Source organism: Stylophora pistillata, chromosome 14 (assembly GCF_964205215.1).
Source record: "Stylophora pistillata chromosome 14, jaStyPist1.2, whole genome shotgun sequence".
In the NCBI taxonomy this organism is placed as follows: domain Eukaryota; kingdom Metazoa; phylum Cnidaria; class Anthozoa; order Scleractinia; family Pocilloporidae; genus Stylophora; species Stylophora pistillata.
In genome coordinates, this window is record NC_142532.1 from 1,277,501 (window position 1) to 1,297,500 (window position 20,000).

At 38.7% G+C, this 20,000-nt stretch overlaps 1 protein-coding gene, 1 non-coding gene and 1 pseudogene across 2 annotated transcripts in view; 2 read left to right on the plus strand and 1 right to left on the minus strand.

Moving 5' to 3' along the window:
- Positions 1-1,839: 1,839 nt before the first annotated feature.
- On the minus strand, positions 1,840-2,706 carry LOC148716072 (uncharacterized; annotated as a pseudogene).
- A 3,983-nt stretch (positions 2,707-6,689) lies between these two features.
- LOC111347431 (uncharacterized) overlaps positions 6,690-20,000 on the plus strand; it is a 13,906-nt gene continuing 595 nt past the window's right edge. Inside the window, exons 1-7 of the mRNA XM_088745065.1 lie at positions 6,690-6,831; positions 12,925-13,021; positions 13,679-13,754; positions 15,000-15,583; positions 17,050-17,245; positions 17,931-18,697; positions 19,271-20,000. The exon at positions 19,271-20,000 is cut by the window's right edge and continues 595 nt beyond it. Coding sequence (XP_088601191.1) covers positions 6,805-6,831; positions 12,925-13,021; positions 13,679-13,754; positions 15,000-15,583; positions 17,050-17,245; positions 17,931-18,697; positions 19,271-19,962 — 2,439 coding nt within the window. The 5' untranslated portion in view covers positions 6,690-6,804 and the 3' untranslated portion in view covers positions 19,963-20,000. The remainder of the gene's footprint in view (positions 6,832-12,924; positions 13,022-13,678; positions 13,755-14,999; positions 15,584-17,049; positions 17,246-17,930; positions 18,698-19,270) is intronic.
- LOC111338400 (uncharacterized) overlaps positions 6,691-20,000 on the plus strand; it is a 62,401-nt gene continuing 49,091 nt past the window's right edge. Inside the window, exon 1 of the transcript XR_015995334.1 lies at positions 6,691-6,831. This is a non-coding gene — a transcript (uncharacterized LOC111338400). The remainder of the gene's footprint in view (positions 6,832-20,000) is intronic.

Here is a 20,000-nt window from a genome sequence, read left to right on the forward strand (position 1 = left end):
GAACAATGTGGATAATCACATGCAGCTGGCAGAATTTCCTGTTGGATTAATTAACAATGCTCTTCAAAAGCATTGGAAGGCAGTAAGTTGTCGTATGTTTACTATCTTCCATTGTTTCATTTCTATATTTCATGGGCAATGAAGCTAACTTTTAAATTCCCCTTACAGAACAAATTTTCCCATAGCCTCTAAATATGTCTTCATCGCATGAAAGTAGGTGAAGTATGATGGCTGGGGAAAGCGTGCTATGTTGGGTTCAAGTGAGATCCTGAGTTCAGGTGAAATGAAATGATGTACAACAAATTAAGTGTGCCAGTTCATATTCTGAATTGAACTTAGATTTGCAACTTAAACAGTACAATCAGGAATGGATTCCATTTTGAAATGAACCTTTAAGAAAAACTGAAACAGCTATGCAAATTTCTGCCAACAAATTGATTTTAACTTAGATCAGTACAATTGACAATGAAATTGTACTTGCAACATGAAGTACATTAGTTACTTGGTTTCTTTCTTTCAATCTCTCAAAATCAATTTTTTTAAATTTTGTAGAGTAAATTAGGCTGTGTTCACACTTGGTGCTCGATCACGGTGCCCGAGCACAATTCTTGATAGGCACTTATGTGAACACAGCTTTTTTTTCAAGCACCCAGGTCAGGATTCGGGCACCATACCTGTGCTCGATGGCCTTTGAAGAGTAGACCATTCTCTGCGCTGATCTCTTCTCTGTAGCTCCAGTAGTCTACAAGAAGTGGGTGGCAATCTTTCTTTAATCCAGGCCATCCATTTGCTACCACGTACATCAGAAAGCCGGAAATAGTGTCTTCTGCAGTTGTGCGTCTGAAATCTCCAACTCTCGTAGAATCAGTGGGGATATCCTCTGTGAGCATGTGAACTGGGATGATATCTTCCTCGTCTTCTCCTTCTTTAGGTGTTGGCTCAGGAGACACTCTGGACAATGCGCCAGCTTGGACATTATCTTTCCCTTTCAGGTATTCGATGTTTACGTCATACTGGTACAGTCTCAGCAATAGCCTCTGAAGGCGTGGTGAGTTACACACTATGGATTTCTTCCACACGCTGACCAATGGCTTGTGATCTGTTTGCACCGTCTCTGTGTATCCATACACATAATAAAGCCGGAACGGGTTGAACGGGTTCGTAGCCTTCCTTTAACTGGATACGATAAGGTCCACCTGGCAAAGTTCATAGGCCCTGAAACACATTGGCGTATTCCTGCAGTAAGTAATCCTTAGTTTTGGGCGATGAGTGTATCTTTCCATTAATAGTTATCTTCTCTTTAGTACTCCTTTGGATCACTGTTACCACTGGATCAGTGCATTTCTGAACACTTGGAATTACTGGGCCATTAGTTTGAGAGACCTATCTGTTTTAGCTTGGACACCAGGTTTCTGGATTTCAGGGAAATTGACATATTCCATGAATAACGCTTGCTTTCTGCCTGGGATCATATGACCTTTGCTATCTGTGACTTTGCACAAAACTCTGAATATCTTAATTGTTACTATGGTAAAGGAAAACGATGCAGGAACCAAGGTTTTCCACTGGACTGTCATTGTAGCCTTTAAGATTAACGGTTGCATGGTTTGCCCAACCTCAAGTCGTTTCCGAAGAGTGCTTTAGCCTTGCACAACGGCAGAGTGTTATAACTTGCTCCGGTATCAACTTCGCGGTCAATCTGGAAGATTTGTGATGAAAATTCCTGGCTGAGCCATAGCGGGCGGATGTGAGGTTCTGATTTTAGATGATTGAGACTTTCTACTGTTACTGTCTTGAGGTGATGAATAGGCGCGTTGAAGTAAACTGGCTTGTATTCATTCAGTACGCAGTCCACGCCCTCAGAAGCTGTGTTAGACTGGAGTTGTTACTCATTGACACGTGCATCTTTACTCTTTGATTTGCACACGGAACCCGGTAATGCCCTACCTTCCCACACTTGAAGCACTTTGCCTTCTTTGCGAGACACTCACTTTTGAGATGTGACGGTTTCGCTCCACAATAGGAGCAAGTTTCCCAGTGACCTTCCTTGTTTCTGATCATTGGAAGCTGGTCTTTATGGCTGCTGTCTGTTCCGGTTGGCTCTTGATTACATATTTCCTTGGAGTTTATGAACTTCCATTTGTAGTGGTTCGCCTTTGAATTCCGGTCGCATGTAACCAACTTGGTGTGCTGTGGCGTCCTAATTCTGAGCGATTTCTTTTGCCTCTTGTAGCGTCAATTCTGAACCTTTTTCAATGCATTTGTAATAGGCCTCTTTGGAGCGTAGTCCAATAACTATTGCATCCCGAAGTGGTCGATCGCGGCCTTCTGGAGGATATTCACACTGGTCGCACAGAATAGTGGCTTTGTCAATGTACTCTGCAAGGCTAAGATCACCTTGCTCCAAGCGGCAGAAGTTTGATGCGGCTGCAAGAGAATTGCTGATTATGGGCCGGGTCGCAGTAGAGCCAATTTTGTTTATTTCCAATTTTTGGCGAGGAAAAAATTGGCAAAAATTTCGCAAGGGCCAAATTCTGGCGGTGGTCGCATTGGACCAACATGTTTGAGCCAAAACTTTGCTGATTGACACGTCTCGTACTTTACTTTCTTTTTTCCTCTGCTTTCATTAGTGTTGTTGTTTCCACCGCTGTTACTGCTTTCCACACTTGGAATCGAAGCGAGCGAAGGAGACTGACTTGCTTCCATGTTTGCAAGGGACGGAGATTGTCTTGCCGCAGTCTCTTCGCTACTGAACTGGTGCCGGTAGCCGGATCCAGGCTAGGGATCATAGGCATTTCCCAAACATTGCCGCTCGTATTCTGCGTTCGGCATTGTAAAAACCATAGAAAGAATGGTTAGATGGACTGGGAAAAAAATAATTTTGTCCCGAAATCGTACGAGCTAACCTGCACTAGCCGTACAACGTAGTTTTTCCCGCCGTAACTTGATCCAAGTGTTTTGAAGAAAAATGACAGCTCAATCGTTAAAGAAACAAAATTGATTGCTTTGCCAAAATTTGGAAGCCTCCGAGGCAGCACTTCGGCTTCTTTGAATATTGGCGAAAATTTGGCAATCCGCAAAAAATTGGCGAGTTTTTGAAACTGGGGGTCCCACTTATTTTACGCCACTTGGTGACAGATTTATTACTTATGCAAACAAAATTGGCTAAAATTCGCTCTAGTGCGACCCGGCTCGATGAATCGAAATGAATTGAAATGAATTGAAATTAATTAAAATGAATTGCTGATTATGCAACAAAGGAATCCACCGAAGAAGGCGGACTACCCGTAGTCTAAGAGGTTACCACTGGTTTTCTTTCCCGTTTTTTTTTTCTTTTTTCGTGTATTAGAAAGGAAGGGCGGTTTTTGTTGAACACAGAGTGAAGTAGCGCAAATAGACACCGCGGAAATACGTTTTTTAGGGCACGATACAGTATTTTACTGCTCAGCGGACACCTCAACGAAACCATGAAATGCCGATAACTTTTACAATGTTTTTCGCCGTGAGTCAAATCGACAACGTAAAAAGTCAAAACTTAGAGAGAATATTGTAAACTTAGCTTTGAAACTCGGCTCACCTTTTGGATAGTTCTTAAGCTCAATTATATAATTTGCCAAAGCCGAACTGAAGTTGCACCTGATATGAAATTGTTGTTTTTCGCTGGCGGCTCCGAGGCAACTAAGTTTTCTTTGTAAAAGAGCTTATGCACCAAGGCTAAAAATGAGACGATTTTTGAATGGTTGAAGCGGTGATCCGAGGACGCTGCACTATCAGGTTTGTAAAGCAGTGGCTTGAACTGTATAAATCGGCATGTCAACGGCATTTCGGTCAGATTCGCCGTAAACAAGACAAAACATGCCCGTGTAGCACGGCCACCCTATCCCCACTAGTTACTGTATGTATCATAGTTGGCCAAAAAACCTACGACTGTAACATGCATAGGACTGAAGCCCCCAAAACTACAAAGATTGGCTCAACTAGAGGAAGAATAAACCGAGGTATGCTTTAAGTACAAAATGTCCATTATAATGTTAATAAAGAAGTTTTCACTTTCCATCTTAGTTTGTAATTTTTTTTCTGAGCTGTAATTTTATTTCTGAGCAATAGTTTTACTTTCCCAACAAGTATTTCTCATTACAATTATGAATTATTTGTAGTATGTCTATTTTTTAAGCTGCTTTTCCCTCACTAATCATTTGATTTTATTTATTTTTGCTTTTTCTTTTCTTTCTTAACTAACTTAATGCCATCTGCAACATAAAATGTACTGAGCTAACAGAATACTTCTGCTTTATTTAACTCCCTGATTCACAAAGTAACATTACCATCTTGGTACTACTAGAAAACAAATTTTTAAGAAACAAAACTACTGTAAGGTAAAATAATAATTATAATATAATCGATGTTAATAAAGCACTGCATTGTCTTTTCTCATATTGCAACAGCCTTGAATGAATCAACTATCTTCTAAACTTGATTTCTTATATTCAGAAGCTGCATGCCTGGGTTATAAACAAAGAATTCTTGTTGGGTGTTTATGGAGGTGTAAAGAACATAATGATTATGATGATTAATCTTCCAAATTAGAAATGTCAGGGGGAAATTATCAGAAGTATGTTCTGAAGTCGAACAAATGAAGTTAAAAAATGTTCAGGAGAAAATTGATTAGATTAAGTCAGCTGTAATTCCCAGTTAACAGTAAGTCATGAGGAGTAATCAAAAGCTTGTAATTAGCCTGTGTACTACTGTGCCCATCTAGTCAAATAAAAATCAGTGATGGGATATTCCCAAACATGAACAATGATAGCACCATGTAGATGTCCTTTTCCCAACTTATTACAGGGAAGGGGAGCACTGGTATGGCTACGCTAGTTGTAGTCAATAAGAAATTCTCAACCAGTTTCAGCAATATACATATATTTTGCCACCTTGAAAAAAAATGGTTACAAGTCAAATAGGAATGTTTCATAATGATGTTCTCAGTGTGGGGATATGATGTAATATTACTGATGGGGATCATAAATATATCTTATTAACCAAGCGGGAGGGCCGTACTGGGAGAATATTGGCCCGAGGTCTTGACAGTATGGACCGGGCTGCACTCGGTCCGTACTGAGGGAAGAATATCGGCCAAGGGCCGATATTCTTCCAGTACGGTCCCGAGCAAGCTTGGTTAATAAGAGATTTATTGTACGACTGAAGTTCAAAGGGACACAAGTGAGGTATCATTTGGGACCATTCAGGACAGTGCCCGGTCCAATACCGAGAGAATATTGACCGGCAATAGAGCATTTTGATCGGTTCATTTTAGTTATTGGCCCTCCGACTGTCCGAGTCGTGTAATAATTATCCTTACAGTGCTTCAGAGCATGTGATGTATATGATTCCTTAAGCACATGGAAACTATGTAAAGCTATGCAAAGCTAATCTAAAAAAAAATGAATTGAAGAAGAAGAGTGGTTGATTATTTGCATAAATTAATGCAATGCACATGCAAGGTAGTGGAATATACTTCAGGTAAACATACATGTGCCTGTAAAAGTTTCAAATGACTGAGTTATAAAAGTATAATAATAATAATAATAATCATAATAAAAAAGTGGGTTTCATTGAAAATGCTTTCGTGTAAAACAAATAGAGCTGTTTGGGAAATTAAAGTAGCAGTTGTAGTAACAAGTACAAGTAAACGTTCCAAAGACAAGTAATGGAGATCTACAATCGATTAATATCAATAAAGACTTAATTCAAGATAAATTGTAAATGAACCAATTATGCTGGACGGTCTCAAATACAAACAAATCACAATTTCTTCGATTTCCACTGCCTTTGTAAACACCACCATTATATGAGCTTAAGTCAGGCATTATTCTGTTCATGAGAGATAAGTTGTTGATAAAACTGCAAGTATATGAAATGAACAAATGTTTTCATATTTTAATTTGGATCTATCAACAAAGTTGAAATGGTAAATTGGCCACCGTAACGATTACAAAAGCTGACGTTTCGAGCGTTACGGACACCCGTTCTAAGAGGCACAGAAAATCAGAAAGGTGGAATGGCGAAAAATCAGTCTAGAAAAGTAAAATTCTCAACCAAGCGAATGATTTCCAAAATGAAAAGGCACCGCACGTCAGCGCAAAGTGTGTGAATATTTTCACAACTCAATAATTACATGTTCATGCTAATAACACTTAAAAATCCAACCAGTCTTCAGACTCGCTGGAAAATTATCTTACAGAACTAATCTCTTGCTTTGTCTGGATAACTATCGCTGTTTTTGACAATTCTGAAGGCGAGGGCGACTGACGAACCACGATCGCACTTCGTAACGACGGCCAGCTAAAGTCAGCAAACAGCACAAAACTCAAAACAAACTGACTCCCCTGTACCGCTATTTGTTAAGACGTGGTTTTAGTATTAAAAACCCATTCAAAGGATCAACCATAATAAACAAGGAGAAGTATCATGGATATTTTCCAACTTAAAACCTTGCAAAAGGCCGATGTTTTCATCGAACTAGTCCACAAACAAATGGAAGCATGTGGCAGCCTAATGTTGATGACCACTGACCACTGTGACGTCACCAAAACGTATTTCCGGGGTGTCGCGCATATAGGCTTTTCATGTCAAGTGATCGGTGATTCTTCGTGACACGTACATAGATATTTATCCAGGCTTATTCGAGCGAGGAAGGCGCTAACTCAGGAACTTCTCTTCTAGAAATGTAACAGTGCTCGAGTTTTATACAGGGTTAAAATAAGCCTTTTTTCGGTTCTTTCTCAGTTCCCTGAAACTTCTGGCAGAATGGTCTCGAGAAAGCAAAGGTGGATGGTAAGTTTTTTTTCGGAAATTTAGTTATGAGTTTAATTTTAAAACAAACAAACCTTCGCCATGCACGGTCTTCATTGAACTTAATGTTCAGCAAAGGTTCTTTTAAACCTCTTTTAGGTATCATATACTGGTTTGAAAGTGTAAAGTGATCCGAGAAATGATATTGTTCCTCCAGTTGATATATCCAAACTTGGGCGTTCGCTAAAATCGCCATAGGCTCAGCACCTTGAAATGAACTCAAGCAATTTGCTTGTGCCTACTTTAAGTCGCTGGATGTTGCGATCATAACACAGACTGACTGCCTTGGTAGTCAGACACAATCCTCGAATTTCTTCAGAAAACTTTTGGCTAAACTTCAAAGAATAGCGTCTATTGTGTTATGCCTCATTCTTCGAAGCCTCACGACACATGTAAATGATGTGGACGGGTATTCTGAAGTTGCTCCAAACTTTTTTTTAACTTAATGTGGGTATTAGATGCTTCCTCGATGAAATATATCATGCGAATCTGATAAAAATTATTTTTGTTTGTTAGAGATCGAATTTTTCTCACTAGTGCGTACTTCGTGCATGAAAGTCCGAAAGCTACTTGCTTTTTGAACAACTTCAAATTCCCCAAAAAATGACTGATAATTTCAATAATTTTGAAAGAACTTTTCCATCAAAATTTCTCGTCGCTTAACTTGTGTTTAAGTTCATTTAGGAAAGCACCTGTCTGCAGGACATTTAGATCCACGTGTAGGAACCTTCATTTAATTAACCAGCTTAGCCTTGAAGGTTCGACCTTTGGTTGACACAGGGACTTAGACTAGGTTTACACTAGAGGAAATTGTTCCAGATTCGTGATGAAACGTTTTAATACCGGATTGATTCTACCATTTACACGAAAGTGGACGAATCCAAAATAAAAACTTCCCGGTTTGGTTGTGTCTCCTGGAAATTTTGAATCGGCAATTTAAAGTGGGAACTTTGAATCCGATAACTTTTGAATCTGGAAAGCTTTGTCGTGTAACCGCTTTTTTTCTCGAATCCGGATATTATTTCCACCTGCAATCTTTTGAGTTTGCGGTGAAACCAAAATGGATCTGGTGCTAACATTGCTGGCGGTCTCTGGTTGCCTAATCTTGTTGCAGGTTCAGGCGATAAAATTTTATTATGTGTACCACAGTATTTCTGAGGAAACGCAAATTATTATTGTAAGGAAGTTTAACGTCAGCCACACTTAATTGCCGACGACGTCGATGGCTTAGCATCTGTCCAACTCAAATTTGCCTCTGTGGCATCTGGATCTACTCTAGCCTTTTTTGGGGAGGCATTTTCACTTTGTCGATCGAACCACAAAACTACACTGGGCTTGGTAACCATTCCATTTCGAATGTTCCCGGAGTTGTTGTTGTGTGAAAACGGTCAGGAATCCGAATATCCTTTCAGTGTAAACGCCTACGAGTCCAAATACTCCAAACTTGATGAATTCGGAAACATTTACGCATCCGGAAAACTCTCCTCTAGTGTAAACCTAGTCTTGATGTCCTTGTTTTCTTGACACGGGATTGAATCTATCTTTTACAAGGTCTGAAAGTTATATCTCTTACTAAATAGACCTTTTTCATTTTGTGGCCATGTGGTTTGAAATTCATAGATAAACAGTATTCAAAATGGCTGTTTAGTATGTGCTTTAGACGACATCTTATTGACAAAATTCCTTCTTTTCTCATCGAATTTGCATGTTCACGGTTAAATAAGCACTCAGTTGACTGAAGTAGTATAGAAATTGATGAAAAGCGAAATGTGTGGTTTGTGGTTCCAGAAAATATCCATACCCCCACGGAAGACTTTTTGATTTGCACCCCCAACCCCCCAGGATTTTCCGTTCCAGGCGGCCCTTGATGACCTTCCCTCCCCCCAGGAATTTCCAGAATTTTAATCGGGGACTTCTTACCACCCTCGAAAATTCAAAGTGGTTTTTGTACTTATAAAAAGAGAAAGTGAATACTGAGTTGGTTATGTAAATGTGGTAGAATTTTATTACAGCACTGAAACATTAAGGGTAACTTTAATAAAATTATAACACTTTGTTAAGCTTATACTTTTAGCTTCTTTGCCATCATTTTGACAAATCATATCCGTGTTGTTTTTATGTAAGATAATTTATAAGCTTAAACATCTGGTACGTATGATGCACGATCCTTCGCAGTAGATAGCGCTATTTGTGCAATAGCGAAAATCAGACCTGAAAAAAATCAGGCCTGTATGGGATTCGAACCACTGAACCAAACATCTGGGTTGAAAAATTTAAACTGATTTCAAACGTAGACTGTTTCACGTACATTTTCATGCTAACTCAGATGAGAACGTTTCACTTGCTTAAACAACTTTGCAAACGATAGTAAATAAAACAGAAACTTAGAAGGTTCTTTTATCTACACATTTTGTCACTTTCTTCTGGTTGATTCTCATTTAAAGACCAAAAACTTCACTAGCACACAAGTGTCAACTTGGTTTTGCAAACAATTTGATTTACTACAGTAGCTAGGTAGCCAGGCCTTCTGAAGGTCGAGCAAGAAATGCGAACGAAAGTACTCTAAGATGGCCATTTTAAATTGTTTTGACTCTGGCTGGCCAATCCGTTCCTAGCTTTGGGAGGTTGTAGCACTAGATAACTGAAAGGAAAAACAGAAACATTAAAGCTTATAATGTTAACTTTATCTCAATGGCCAAGAGTACTGACTTTTGTTTCAGAACAAGGTATGTGAGTATGTTTTTGCGCTTCAGATCAATCGTATGTTGCTTTAAATGTTTTGTACGGGGTTCATTACCCTTTGGAAAAGTAGTTTCCCACGAACCCCCACTACCCCTTGGAAATTACTGCCCTTGAACCCCCCTCCCCCTCAGAATTTCCAATGATCTTCCATGGGGGGGGGGGGGGAGGATAGGATTGATATTTTCTGGAACCGCACAATGGAGTTTTAAGCTGAGACTCTAAACTGGAAAACAAACTTGTGAACACGTGGTATTTTGGTTATATCAACTAAGTTGAAATTGTAAATTGGCCACCGTAAAGAGTTAAAAAGCTGACGTTTCAAGCGTTAGCCCTTTGTCAGACTGTTAGAGCATTACAATTTCAACTTAGTTGATATTACCCTGGTCCCAGAGGTTCTTTTCTCTCAAAAAAAAAAATAGGATAATCTCTTCTCCCTAAAAAAATCTGTGCCAAGCACCAACAACGAGCTGTGAAGCAGCGAGCAGTCGAGAGAACCTCTGGTGGAGATTGTTGAGAACCTCACTTTGGTGCATTCAGCTGTTTTGACAGCTGATCAAATCTATCGCTTTTCAACAGCCAATAGGAAACATCAGTATCAAAGAAAAAACAATCATAGCCAATCAGATCACGAAGATCATCAGCTGAGTGCGCCAAAGTGAGGTTCTCAACGGTCTCCACCAGAGGTTCTCTTGACTGCTCGCTGCTTTGCAGCTCGTTGTCGGCACTTTGCGCTGATTTTTTTTGGGAGAAGAGATTTATCCTAGTTTTTTTTAGAGAGAAGAGAACCTCTGGGACCAGGGTAAGTTGATATAACCAAATTATCTTGTTACCCCCCACCGACACAGCACCACAGTTTCTTTTCACCCGTTATTCATTTGTGAGCTTATGATTTTGCAAGGCCACAAGAATACTTAAAACGGGCACAAAAGGGGAGCAAATGCATCACAAAAAGAACATTTGGCGATTTTGTGATGTGATATTAGAATGAATCTATGTTTTGTTGAAAACTATTAAGTTTTTTTTGCTTGGTGATGATTTGTCACACTTTGGGACACACTTTGGTTATGTGATTGGCAGCCGGTCAGGGTCATTAAAGACTGAGTAACCGGCAGTTTGGTATTTTTCTGAAAATTTGACAAATTGAGGGAACCCATGCAATCCAAACTATTATTATCTGTTGATGAGGAACTTCTAAGCAATAACCTCTAATGTTCGGTCATGTTTAATGCAGGGCTTTGAATATGTGGTCCACTGCCGGTCACAGCTCTCCAATAAGTGAATGACTGGCAGTTGGAAATGTTTTGAAAAACTTGAGAATTCGAGACAACTTATGCAATCCAAACTGTTATATTTAGACGAGGAACTACTAAGTGATCCCAAGGAGATTTATAACTTTCATGTAGAACACTCTGTTTATGCTGGACTAAGTGTTAACATCCATGATTTCATTCCACCGTTAACTTGCATTACAAAGGAAAAGTTTTGCTTGTTAGGAATCTGTCAACTGTTGTGCTTAATGTTCATGATCAAACCTGCCTAACATTATCACGCAATTAACTCGTAAAACTTGCAAAACTTGCAATACTTGCAATTAAGTTTGGCAAAGTAGAAGCATGACATCTGAACTGGGCTATAGTGTCCACTGATAGAACCTTGCATCAATTATATGAGGTCCAAGAAACTGAATACTGCTTGATCAGACCTCACCCTCACTGGAAACATGCTGTTAACAAAGTTTTTATAAGGGAGTGCTCTTCAGATACTGATTGCACTCTTTTCTTACTGACTGTTGGACTATGTGTAAGTTGCATAGGTTTTACAATATACGTAACTTACATCTATAAAATAGGTCTCAGTTGAAGATAGAAGCCAAATGTCTAAAAGTGTTTAGTTCAACTGAAATTCATAATGCCTTTGGTATGGACATGTACTGAATTAATTGTTTAATAATTTGCATTAAAAAATTACAACTGATTGGCCTAAAAGAGTGTATTTCTCATGTAAACCAAGTACAAAGTTGTAACATGCAAGCAAATTACAAATATTGCCTTTGTGTTGTCAAAAGTTTGTCAGTCTTGACTTTCTGTGATCCTTTTTTCTTAGATAACAAGATTTCATCCTGCAATTTGGTGTCAATAAGTATTTGTAAATTTTTCAAAGACTACACATTGCACTTGCTTTATGAGCTTGTGGAATTTGCACTTGAAATCAAGTTACCTAGACAAAGTGCCAAAAATGGTGAATTAGATGTTCTGCAACCATTTCATGGAAATCTGATTGCATACTTCCTCAGTTTTTAAGAGAAAATGTAAGAAATTAAAAAGAAATCCTGGATATAAACTGATAATTAGGTAGAAAAATTCAACATCATCCGAGCTTGAAAGAGTGTGCAGGGAATTTTTGTTATTTCCAATTAAATGAAAACTATTTGCAAAAAAAAGGATTTTGGCAAACTATATTCCTTATATCAGAATGCAGTTGGCATTAACACTGTCAGCACCCCCGTTAGTTTGCTTGGGTAGAGAGAGATTGTAAGAATCGCATGTCATGTTAATTAAAAATAAAGTGCACAGGACACAGTGTTCTTCTTTTTTTTAACATAAACCACTGTCTTCAGCACATTACCTCATCTAACTCATATAGCTGGCTTTTTGTCCCCTTCACTGGTTAACTGTACATGAATATGTGAGTACCCCTCTCAGTAATTTTGTCCCCTTCACTGGTTAACTGTACATGAATATGTGAGTACCCCTCTCAGTAATTTTGTCCCCTTCACTGGTTAACTGTACATGAATATGTGAGTACCCCTCTCAATAATTTTGTCCCCTTCACTGGTTAACTGTACATGAATATGTGAGTACCCCTCTCAGTAATTTTGTCCCCTTCACTGGTTAACTGTACATGAATATGTGAGTACCCCTCTCGGTAATGAACACTACTTATAACAAGCAGTAGTGAAAATAAAGCCTAAAAAATTCAGGTCTGTACAAATTTGAACCCAAGACCTCTGCTATACCCATACAGTGCTCTTCCAACTGAGCTAGCAAGCCAACTGAGAGGTGGCATTTTGTTGGTTTCTAATGATCTTGTGAAGTGGTGAATAGTAAATGACTGTGCATTTATGAAAATTATATATGTGAAATGCAGATTATTAAATGAATACAATGTATGTGAATGATCTTCATTGCTGTGTTTATTGCATTACCCCATTATTGGGATCCACATTTCACATGTGTGATTTTTGATATAATGACAGTCATTTAACTGTACATGGTTCACATAAAAAGTGGATTGTTAAGCAGATTATAATGATTTGCGTTTTTTTCCCCACAGTTTCTGGCCATTTTCATGGTAGCCTTTTTGCTTATGGTAATAGGCATGCAGTTGCAATTAACTCCTTTAGTACCAGTTTCCAAAGGTCTCCTATCAGGTAAGACCATGAAGAATCAAGTGACCAATGCAAGCATGAATTGTGAATTGGTACCTAACACTTGGGAAAAGCTTCTGATACAGTCAGCCATAATCATATTTTGACCAATCTCATCTCCTATAATTGAATGAAGGACAATCAAGTACATACTGCCAAATAAGGAAGTCAACATGTGGACAGAGAAGTGAGGAAAAAATCACAGCAAAACTTAAATGGGTGTCTTTCTAATGATGTCTTAATGTAACGAAAAGAATGTGGTCTAAAAAACAGCAACAAAAGCTCACCCTTTGGTATCTTGGTCTAAAAAAAAGATGGAGAAAGGAAGAAAACAGTTACATGAAATATTATTTTTTCAAAAAGTATACCCATCTTCTGGTTAATAAATTATTATTATCATTGTTAATACATATATGACTCCTAAAGATGGGAAACTTCAAGATAAAATATTGGAGTTGTTAGAAGTTTGTATTAAGGAGTGTTGAGAGAAAAATGATTAGAAAAAGAGAAAAATCCTATTTTCCCTATTTTTGTGTAAATTTTTATAAAATCACATTTTTTTTACCATTTAGACAAGAATGGTTGTTAAGAAAGTAAGTAATGTTACCTTCCAAAATCATTCTCAGTCAGTAATATTTGTCTCTCTGACTTCTATTTCAGGAAAGACAAGTCCACAGTCTGGAAATACATTTGTAAACGATACCCCAATCATTTTAAAAAAATGCAAGCCTCACAAGTAAGGATATATGTAAATGGTTACTTGTTAGCTTAGAAAACATGAATGCTTCAGATAGGAGATCACGATTTGCAAGCAAAGCACAAAATCACTCATCAGCATTGCTGCATACAGTTGCTATATCTCACACTCCATTAGCTTATTCCCTAAACACAGTAACCATCCAGAAATATTTCTAGTTTTCACGGTGTCGCAGTAGTAGAGATTTAAATGATCAAATTAATATCTAAGGTTACTGTTGGTAAAATAGGGTACCTTCCGGAAAAATCGTCTTACGCGCGCAACTTTAAAAGAATACATAGAAAACTACATATCACTGTAAAGCTTATAACAGGTAGATTCTAAAGTTAACAAACCTTTTCATGGTTTTCGGTTTTTAGTAGTCGAATTCGCAAAATAGTTTCTCTTCCTAAATTACTACTTTGCGAAATGAATTTTTGGATTTTCGAATTTGAAGGTGTTCGTGAAAATCAGCTCGAAAAAAGTGTAAAAGCCTCGCATACTTTGATGCGTTAATATCTGAGGAACTAATGGCCAATTTTCATGAAAATCCAACAAATCTACAAACCCCTATTAATGTGTTTTAGTAGTGGTTACTAACGTAATTAAACAAACGTTAGGTGTTTGGCCTCCAAGAAATTCACAGTTTTCACACCTCATTTAAGCACATGTCATTGCGATCATGCCTCCCACCCAAAAACGTAAACATCGAACCCCCTGGCGAGCTGACTTTTGCCCACACCCACGACCTACGATTTGTACCTACGACCCACGACCATCCGTCAAACTCTCAGAAAACGTCAAAACGTCATTTAAGCCGTATTTCGCATTCTTTTTAAGATTTTAGGATTTTTTTCTGGTGAATTAAACTTAACTGCTTTATCTAGCCAAAGAGCAAACAAACGAAATTTTAAATGTTTTTACCAGATTTTGTTGATAGTAAGGTTAACTGTTTATTTTGTTGATCACTTGTTAACATATAGACGTGAATAGCTAATGACTATGATTTGATGAGCACGCACACCAAACAAGCACCCACTCCCACCCCCCCCCAAAAATTTAACTGAAGAGTATTGATTATTGCATCTTTACAGGCTGACAATCTCTAAGTTCATAACCGATGGTACATCTTCGCATTTTGTTGTTATTGATTGGAGGGACTGCTCGTAGGCTAAGAAAGGTATTAGTTGTTAATTTATTTAAAGACAATGGCTGCCGACATAACCTCAATTAATTCTTTTGTAGGCCAGACAAAGTTGGGCAGGAACAAATTTTTAAATTTTATGGATCTCCAGGACTGTTGAAGGAACCAAAGTGCGATGATACACGTCACCCAGAGATCTGTTCATACCAGTTAACTAAGTCGATGGAAGATATTGTTTCTTGTGATGTAAAGGTGTGTGGGTCTTCAGAAATTCAAGTGGCTTCTGTCGATCCACAAATGGGAAAAGCTGTTGATGTCTGGGAAACATTACCAAAGGACAACCTTACTTATAAAGTACACAAGGCTGTAAAAACAAACCTGGAGAAAGGATTTACTTTCTTGTTCCTTAGGTGTGGTAGTATTTATCAGGCCTTGAGTTTTCCTCCCATCTTCCAGAAAAACAAAAATGATGAGAATAGAGAAGCTATTAATATAAATATTATCATGTTGGACTCTATCTCAAGGCCGCACTTCCATCGAACTATGCCAAAAGCTACAGAGGCTTTGCGGAAGATAAAAGAAGATTCTACAATCAAGGCCACCTCCCTTGACTTTGAACTTGCTCAGAGCATTGGCCAACAGACCTTTGAAAACTTAAGACCATTTTTCTGTGGTGTTCTGAAAGGTGCGTTGACAAAATTGTTTTTCCTTAGCTGTGAATTCATTTATAATTGTACTGTGCTTCTTACTGTGACGGGGCTCGAAATTAAAAAAAAACTTCCAAGTCGCCTTTTGGCGACTATCAGAGGAAAAATGGTCGCCAAGTGCAAAAATGCAGTCGCCAGATAGTACAAGAACAGAAATCAGATTAGAGCCTTATTCAATTGGCGTTGTTGTTTAGCTTCTGGTGGATTGTGGCTGCGATTGTGGGGTAGACCGAAATACTCAATCTTGAATGACATAAAACATGAAAACACAAAAGAAGAAACTCCGAAAGACTTTTGCATGACAATCTTACCTTAAGCAGTAAGCGAAAAAAGTAATAAGAACATTTCAGAGCTACTTTAGCAGGGAAAATATGTCACATCGCATGCAAGAAATCGTACGATACGAAGGCATCAAACATTTATCAAACATAGCGGAGAGGCATGTAGTACCAGACCTCCTGTTCTCAAGGGATTCATTTTAAATTCAGAAGCTTTTCAACAAAATATTGCGCCCGCGATCACCATGAAGGAGCCACTGTAATATGTCGTCTCGGAAGACGCAATTTGAAAGCCATTTCAAGTTTTAGCTTAAAGGTAAACAGACTTTATTTGCATTTCCTTCGGCAGAAAAGCAGAAACGCAGAAACGAGACTTCAGACATTTTTCTTATCTACAATCTTTTATTTATCAGAGGAAGTTAATTTAGTCGCCAAAGTGGCGACTAAACTCGAACTTTTAGTCGCCAAGTTAAAAGTTTTAGTCGCATTGACGACCGTATCGGTCGCAATTTTGAGCCCTGTGTGATCAGGCTTCAAGTGGTGGCCAGAAGAGGGAACAAAGTCATTGTACAATGAGTGGTAAAAGTAGTTGGCATGCTTCCCCTTAGTTGTTGGTTGACGCTCCTCCACTCAAAATAAGAAAAAGAAGTCTTGTATTTCCCCCAGTCCTCCTCTCCCTCCAAACGATGTTGCCTAGTGGTGACCATATTGTTAACACCAAAACCAACACCAGACATCACTGAAATGGGGAGAGAGGAAGAAATGTGAACATGGGTACATATCTCATCCATGTAAACACAGAATAGTTGTTGATTATGAAGTCAGGGCTGACCAGGTAATCTTTTCAGGGTCTCTTCACCTAGACTTTCATACTACCTGATCAACTATTACTCCTGGACATAAACCCTTTGATGTCAACACTAGTTGCAAAATAATTAGACTTAATTTTGGTAGATAGAATGTCTTGTTGAAGGGGGCAGCTGTACAGAAACTTCTATTGATTGGTATTGCATGTGTACGTTGTATTGTTTCTTGTCTCACACCTGGCTGAAACTGACCAGGGATAAATAGAAATTACTTGTATTATATCTCCTATATCACTACCACTTCTGCCACTACCATTTCTATTACTACAACTACTAATAAATTGTATGTGAACTTATCAGATGACAATGAAGTAAGTGCCTCTGGAAAGAATACAAAGGCTCCTTTGGGTGTGGAAGTTCTATATGGGGCCTTCAAAAAATGGGGCTACCAGACGCTCTTTCAAGAGGACCTTTGTTGGTACGATGTATGGGGAAGTGTGTTAACAGATATCGAAAGGAGGACTATGCCTAAAACAAATTCTGAATACCAAGCGAGGTGAGTTGTTTTTAGAATCATAGGTTTAGTCCCACCAGCCAAGTGGCCCAAGCTACGGAAGCTGAACTCTGTGTCCTTAGCATGAAGCATCACTAACTATTGCCTTCTTTCCACGGATGAGCCTTAAGTCTATTATAGGTAAATCCCAGCTGGTTCCGTTGACAGTTTCTTACCTAATTGAATGACAGGAAGAAGAAAAACAACGTGAGAATAAAGTATTTTGCCCAAAATCACAACATCTCCATCCAAGTTAAGCTTCCACCCTGCCAAGCCCAGTTGTTCCAAAGCAGATTTAGCAGGTTAAAATTTTGATCTGGGTGTCTTGTTTCCTTTGTTTTGGAATAACTTTCTCTATTCGTTTTAGAGCATCCAATCACCAAATTGTAGACAAAAATAACTATACTGAATTTTCTTGTCAAGCTTTCACTACCATGGGTTATGTTAACTCAGCTTTGAACAACCCAGCCGTGATCTTTCAATTTCAAGTCTAATGAGCAACAAACAAGAGTTCCATTAAAAGTATAAAGGATGTGGAAAATTCCAGCCCGCAAAATCTGTACAATAATGTCAAGGAGTACAGAATTGGTGAAGAATTGTGTCTTAACTTTAACTTGCACTTTTTTTCCTGTTAATGTTGTTTTTAATTCGTGTGAGAGGTAATTAAGTCTGAACTATTTCAAATCAGGTGGAAAGAATTCGAGGAAAAGAGGGCACAAAAGATGGTTGATCTTGTCGGGATTACACATTTTTCCTGCACCGTCTTGGCCAGAATTGGAAGGACCAATCATTATGACAGTCCTCACAAAATTTGTCTCAATGGGCAGTTTTACAGCTGGTACTTCTTTGACCACATAAGAAAGGTGTATACTGCCTTAGAAAACAACAGAAAAGCCAAACCATTGGTGTCGTACATGCATTTCAACACGGGACATGAGATGACCGGGACGCGGATGATCAACATGGATGCCGGTATGGCAAAGTTTTTCACGGATATGGCCTCGTTACCAAACACCTTGACTGTGATTTTTTCTGACCATGGTCACAAAATGACTCCATTCAGTTACACTGAAGAGGGAAGGAGAGAGTTATTTGATCCCGTGTTCCTCATGATTGTCCCGGATGGAGTTAAGGAAAAACTGGGTCCAGAAAGGATGGGAGCCTTGGTAACAAACCAAAAGCGCATCTTTATGTTGTATGATGTTCACAATGCATTCATGAGTTTGCATGATTCTCAGAAAAAGGACTCGAAGGATTATTTAGTTACAGGAATATTTTCAGAGATTCCAGAAAATCGCACTTGTGCAGACTTGTACATGCTCCCTTTAACCAGATGCAAATGTGAAGGTTTCGATGAAGCAATTCCAGTGAAAGATAATGCAGACGATCACATGTGGTTGGCAGAATTTGCAGTTGGACACATTAATGATGCTATTCAAAAGCAATACATGGACGGTAAGATATGTTGTAATTTTTTTTTCTTTTTTTTTTTTTTTTTTTTTTTTTTTTGCTCTGTTTTGTTTTGTTTTGTTTTTTGCTCTGTTGACCCTACATTTAATGGGGAACGAAAGCAAATTATCACTTAAGCTGCAATGCATTTTGATCAAATTGAAGGAAATGAGGGAAGACTGGTAGGGTGTAACAAAGCAGGTTGGGGTGAGGGGAGGTAAGCTAAAGGGGTGGAGTGAGGTGCTGTGGGTGCGGTTGGGCTAGGTTAGTTGGGTTGGGTGGTGTTTGGTATAGCGAGACTGGTAAGGCGGGTAGGATTAGTCAAGATGAGGGTGGAGAGGTGAGAGGGAAGTTAACCTGACGAGAGTCGAGATTAGATTGAACGAGGTAAAGTTATTTGAATAAAAACTAGGCGAGGTGAGATCAGCTGAAAGGAACTGACCTGAGGTGAGGTAAGATGAAATAAGGTAAACCGAGGTAGGGTATGAAGAATTGCATTGAGATAATGTGCCTGACCGGCTCAAAGAAGTAAAATTCATTTTGTTTTAGTTTCATTTCTTTTTTACTCACTCTCGTTAGGAAATGGTGATCCAAAGAATAAGTATGGCTATGGAAACTGCCAGCGCTTAGTTGGAAAATCATTTGAAAAGGTTGTCAAACGATTTCAAGGAGAATACATCGTAACTACCATGGACATTCACGTGGTCCCTCCATTCGGATTCACAGATGACGAAGTATACCGAGTCTCTGTTAGACAGTTTGCCAAACCAAAGCAAGGTGTAGTTTTCCTTAGTTCTATCCGGCAAACGATGTATAACAAATTTGCCTCATGTGCAGATAAGTCCGTAGATATCAAGCTCTGTGCATGCGCCAAAGAGCAAACTGCTGACGCTTCTAAGAAAGAAGTGCTGTTTGATAATGGAATACCACGCAAAATGTTTGGTTCGGACACAATTGTGAGAGACTTGGATTCCAATTGCTTATTATTTTTACGTAGGAATTATGGAACATTTTCATTTGCAGTAGGAGTGGCCAATGTTTGCACAAATGTAGCCTACACATTTGAGCTAACAGGCTCTATGGATCAAAGGATATTCTCCAAGACTTTGCCTATTAAGCGAGAGTTACTCCCAAAGACATTTTACTTTTTGACCTCTGTGTACAAGTACATCTCAAAGGTAAACGAGCCGTTAGGATTGAAAGCAAGCGTTCAGATTAAGAAGGATGGATCAGACACTTTTAACAATTTAGGAATCTTCAGTGTGTCATGACAGTTAGATTGGTATTGTGTGGCTCGTGGCTATGCAGG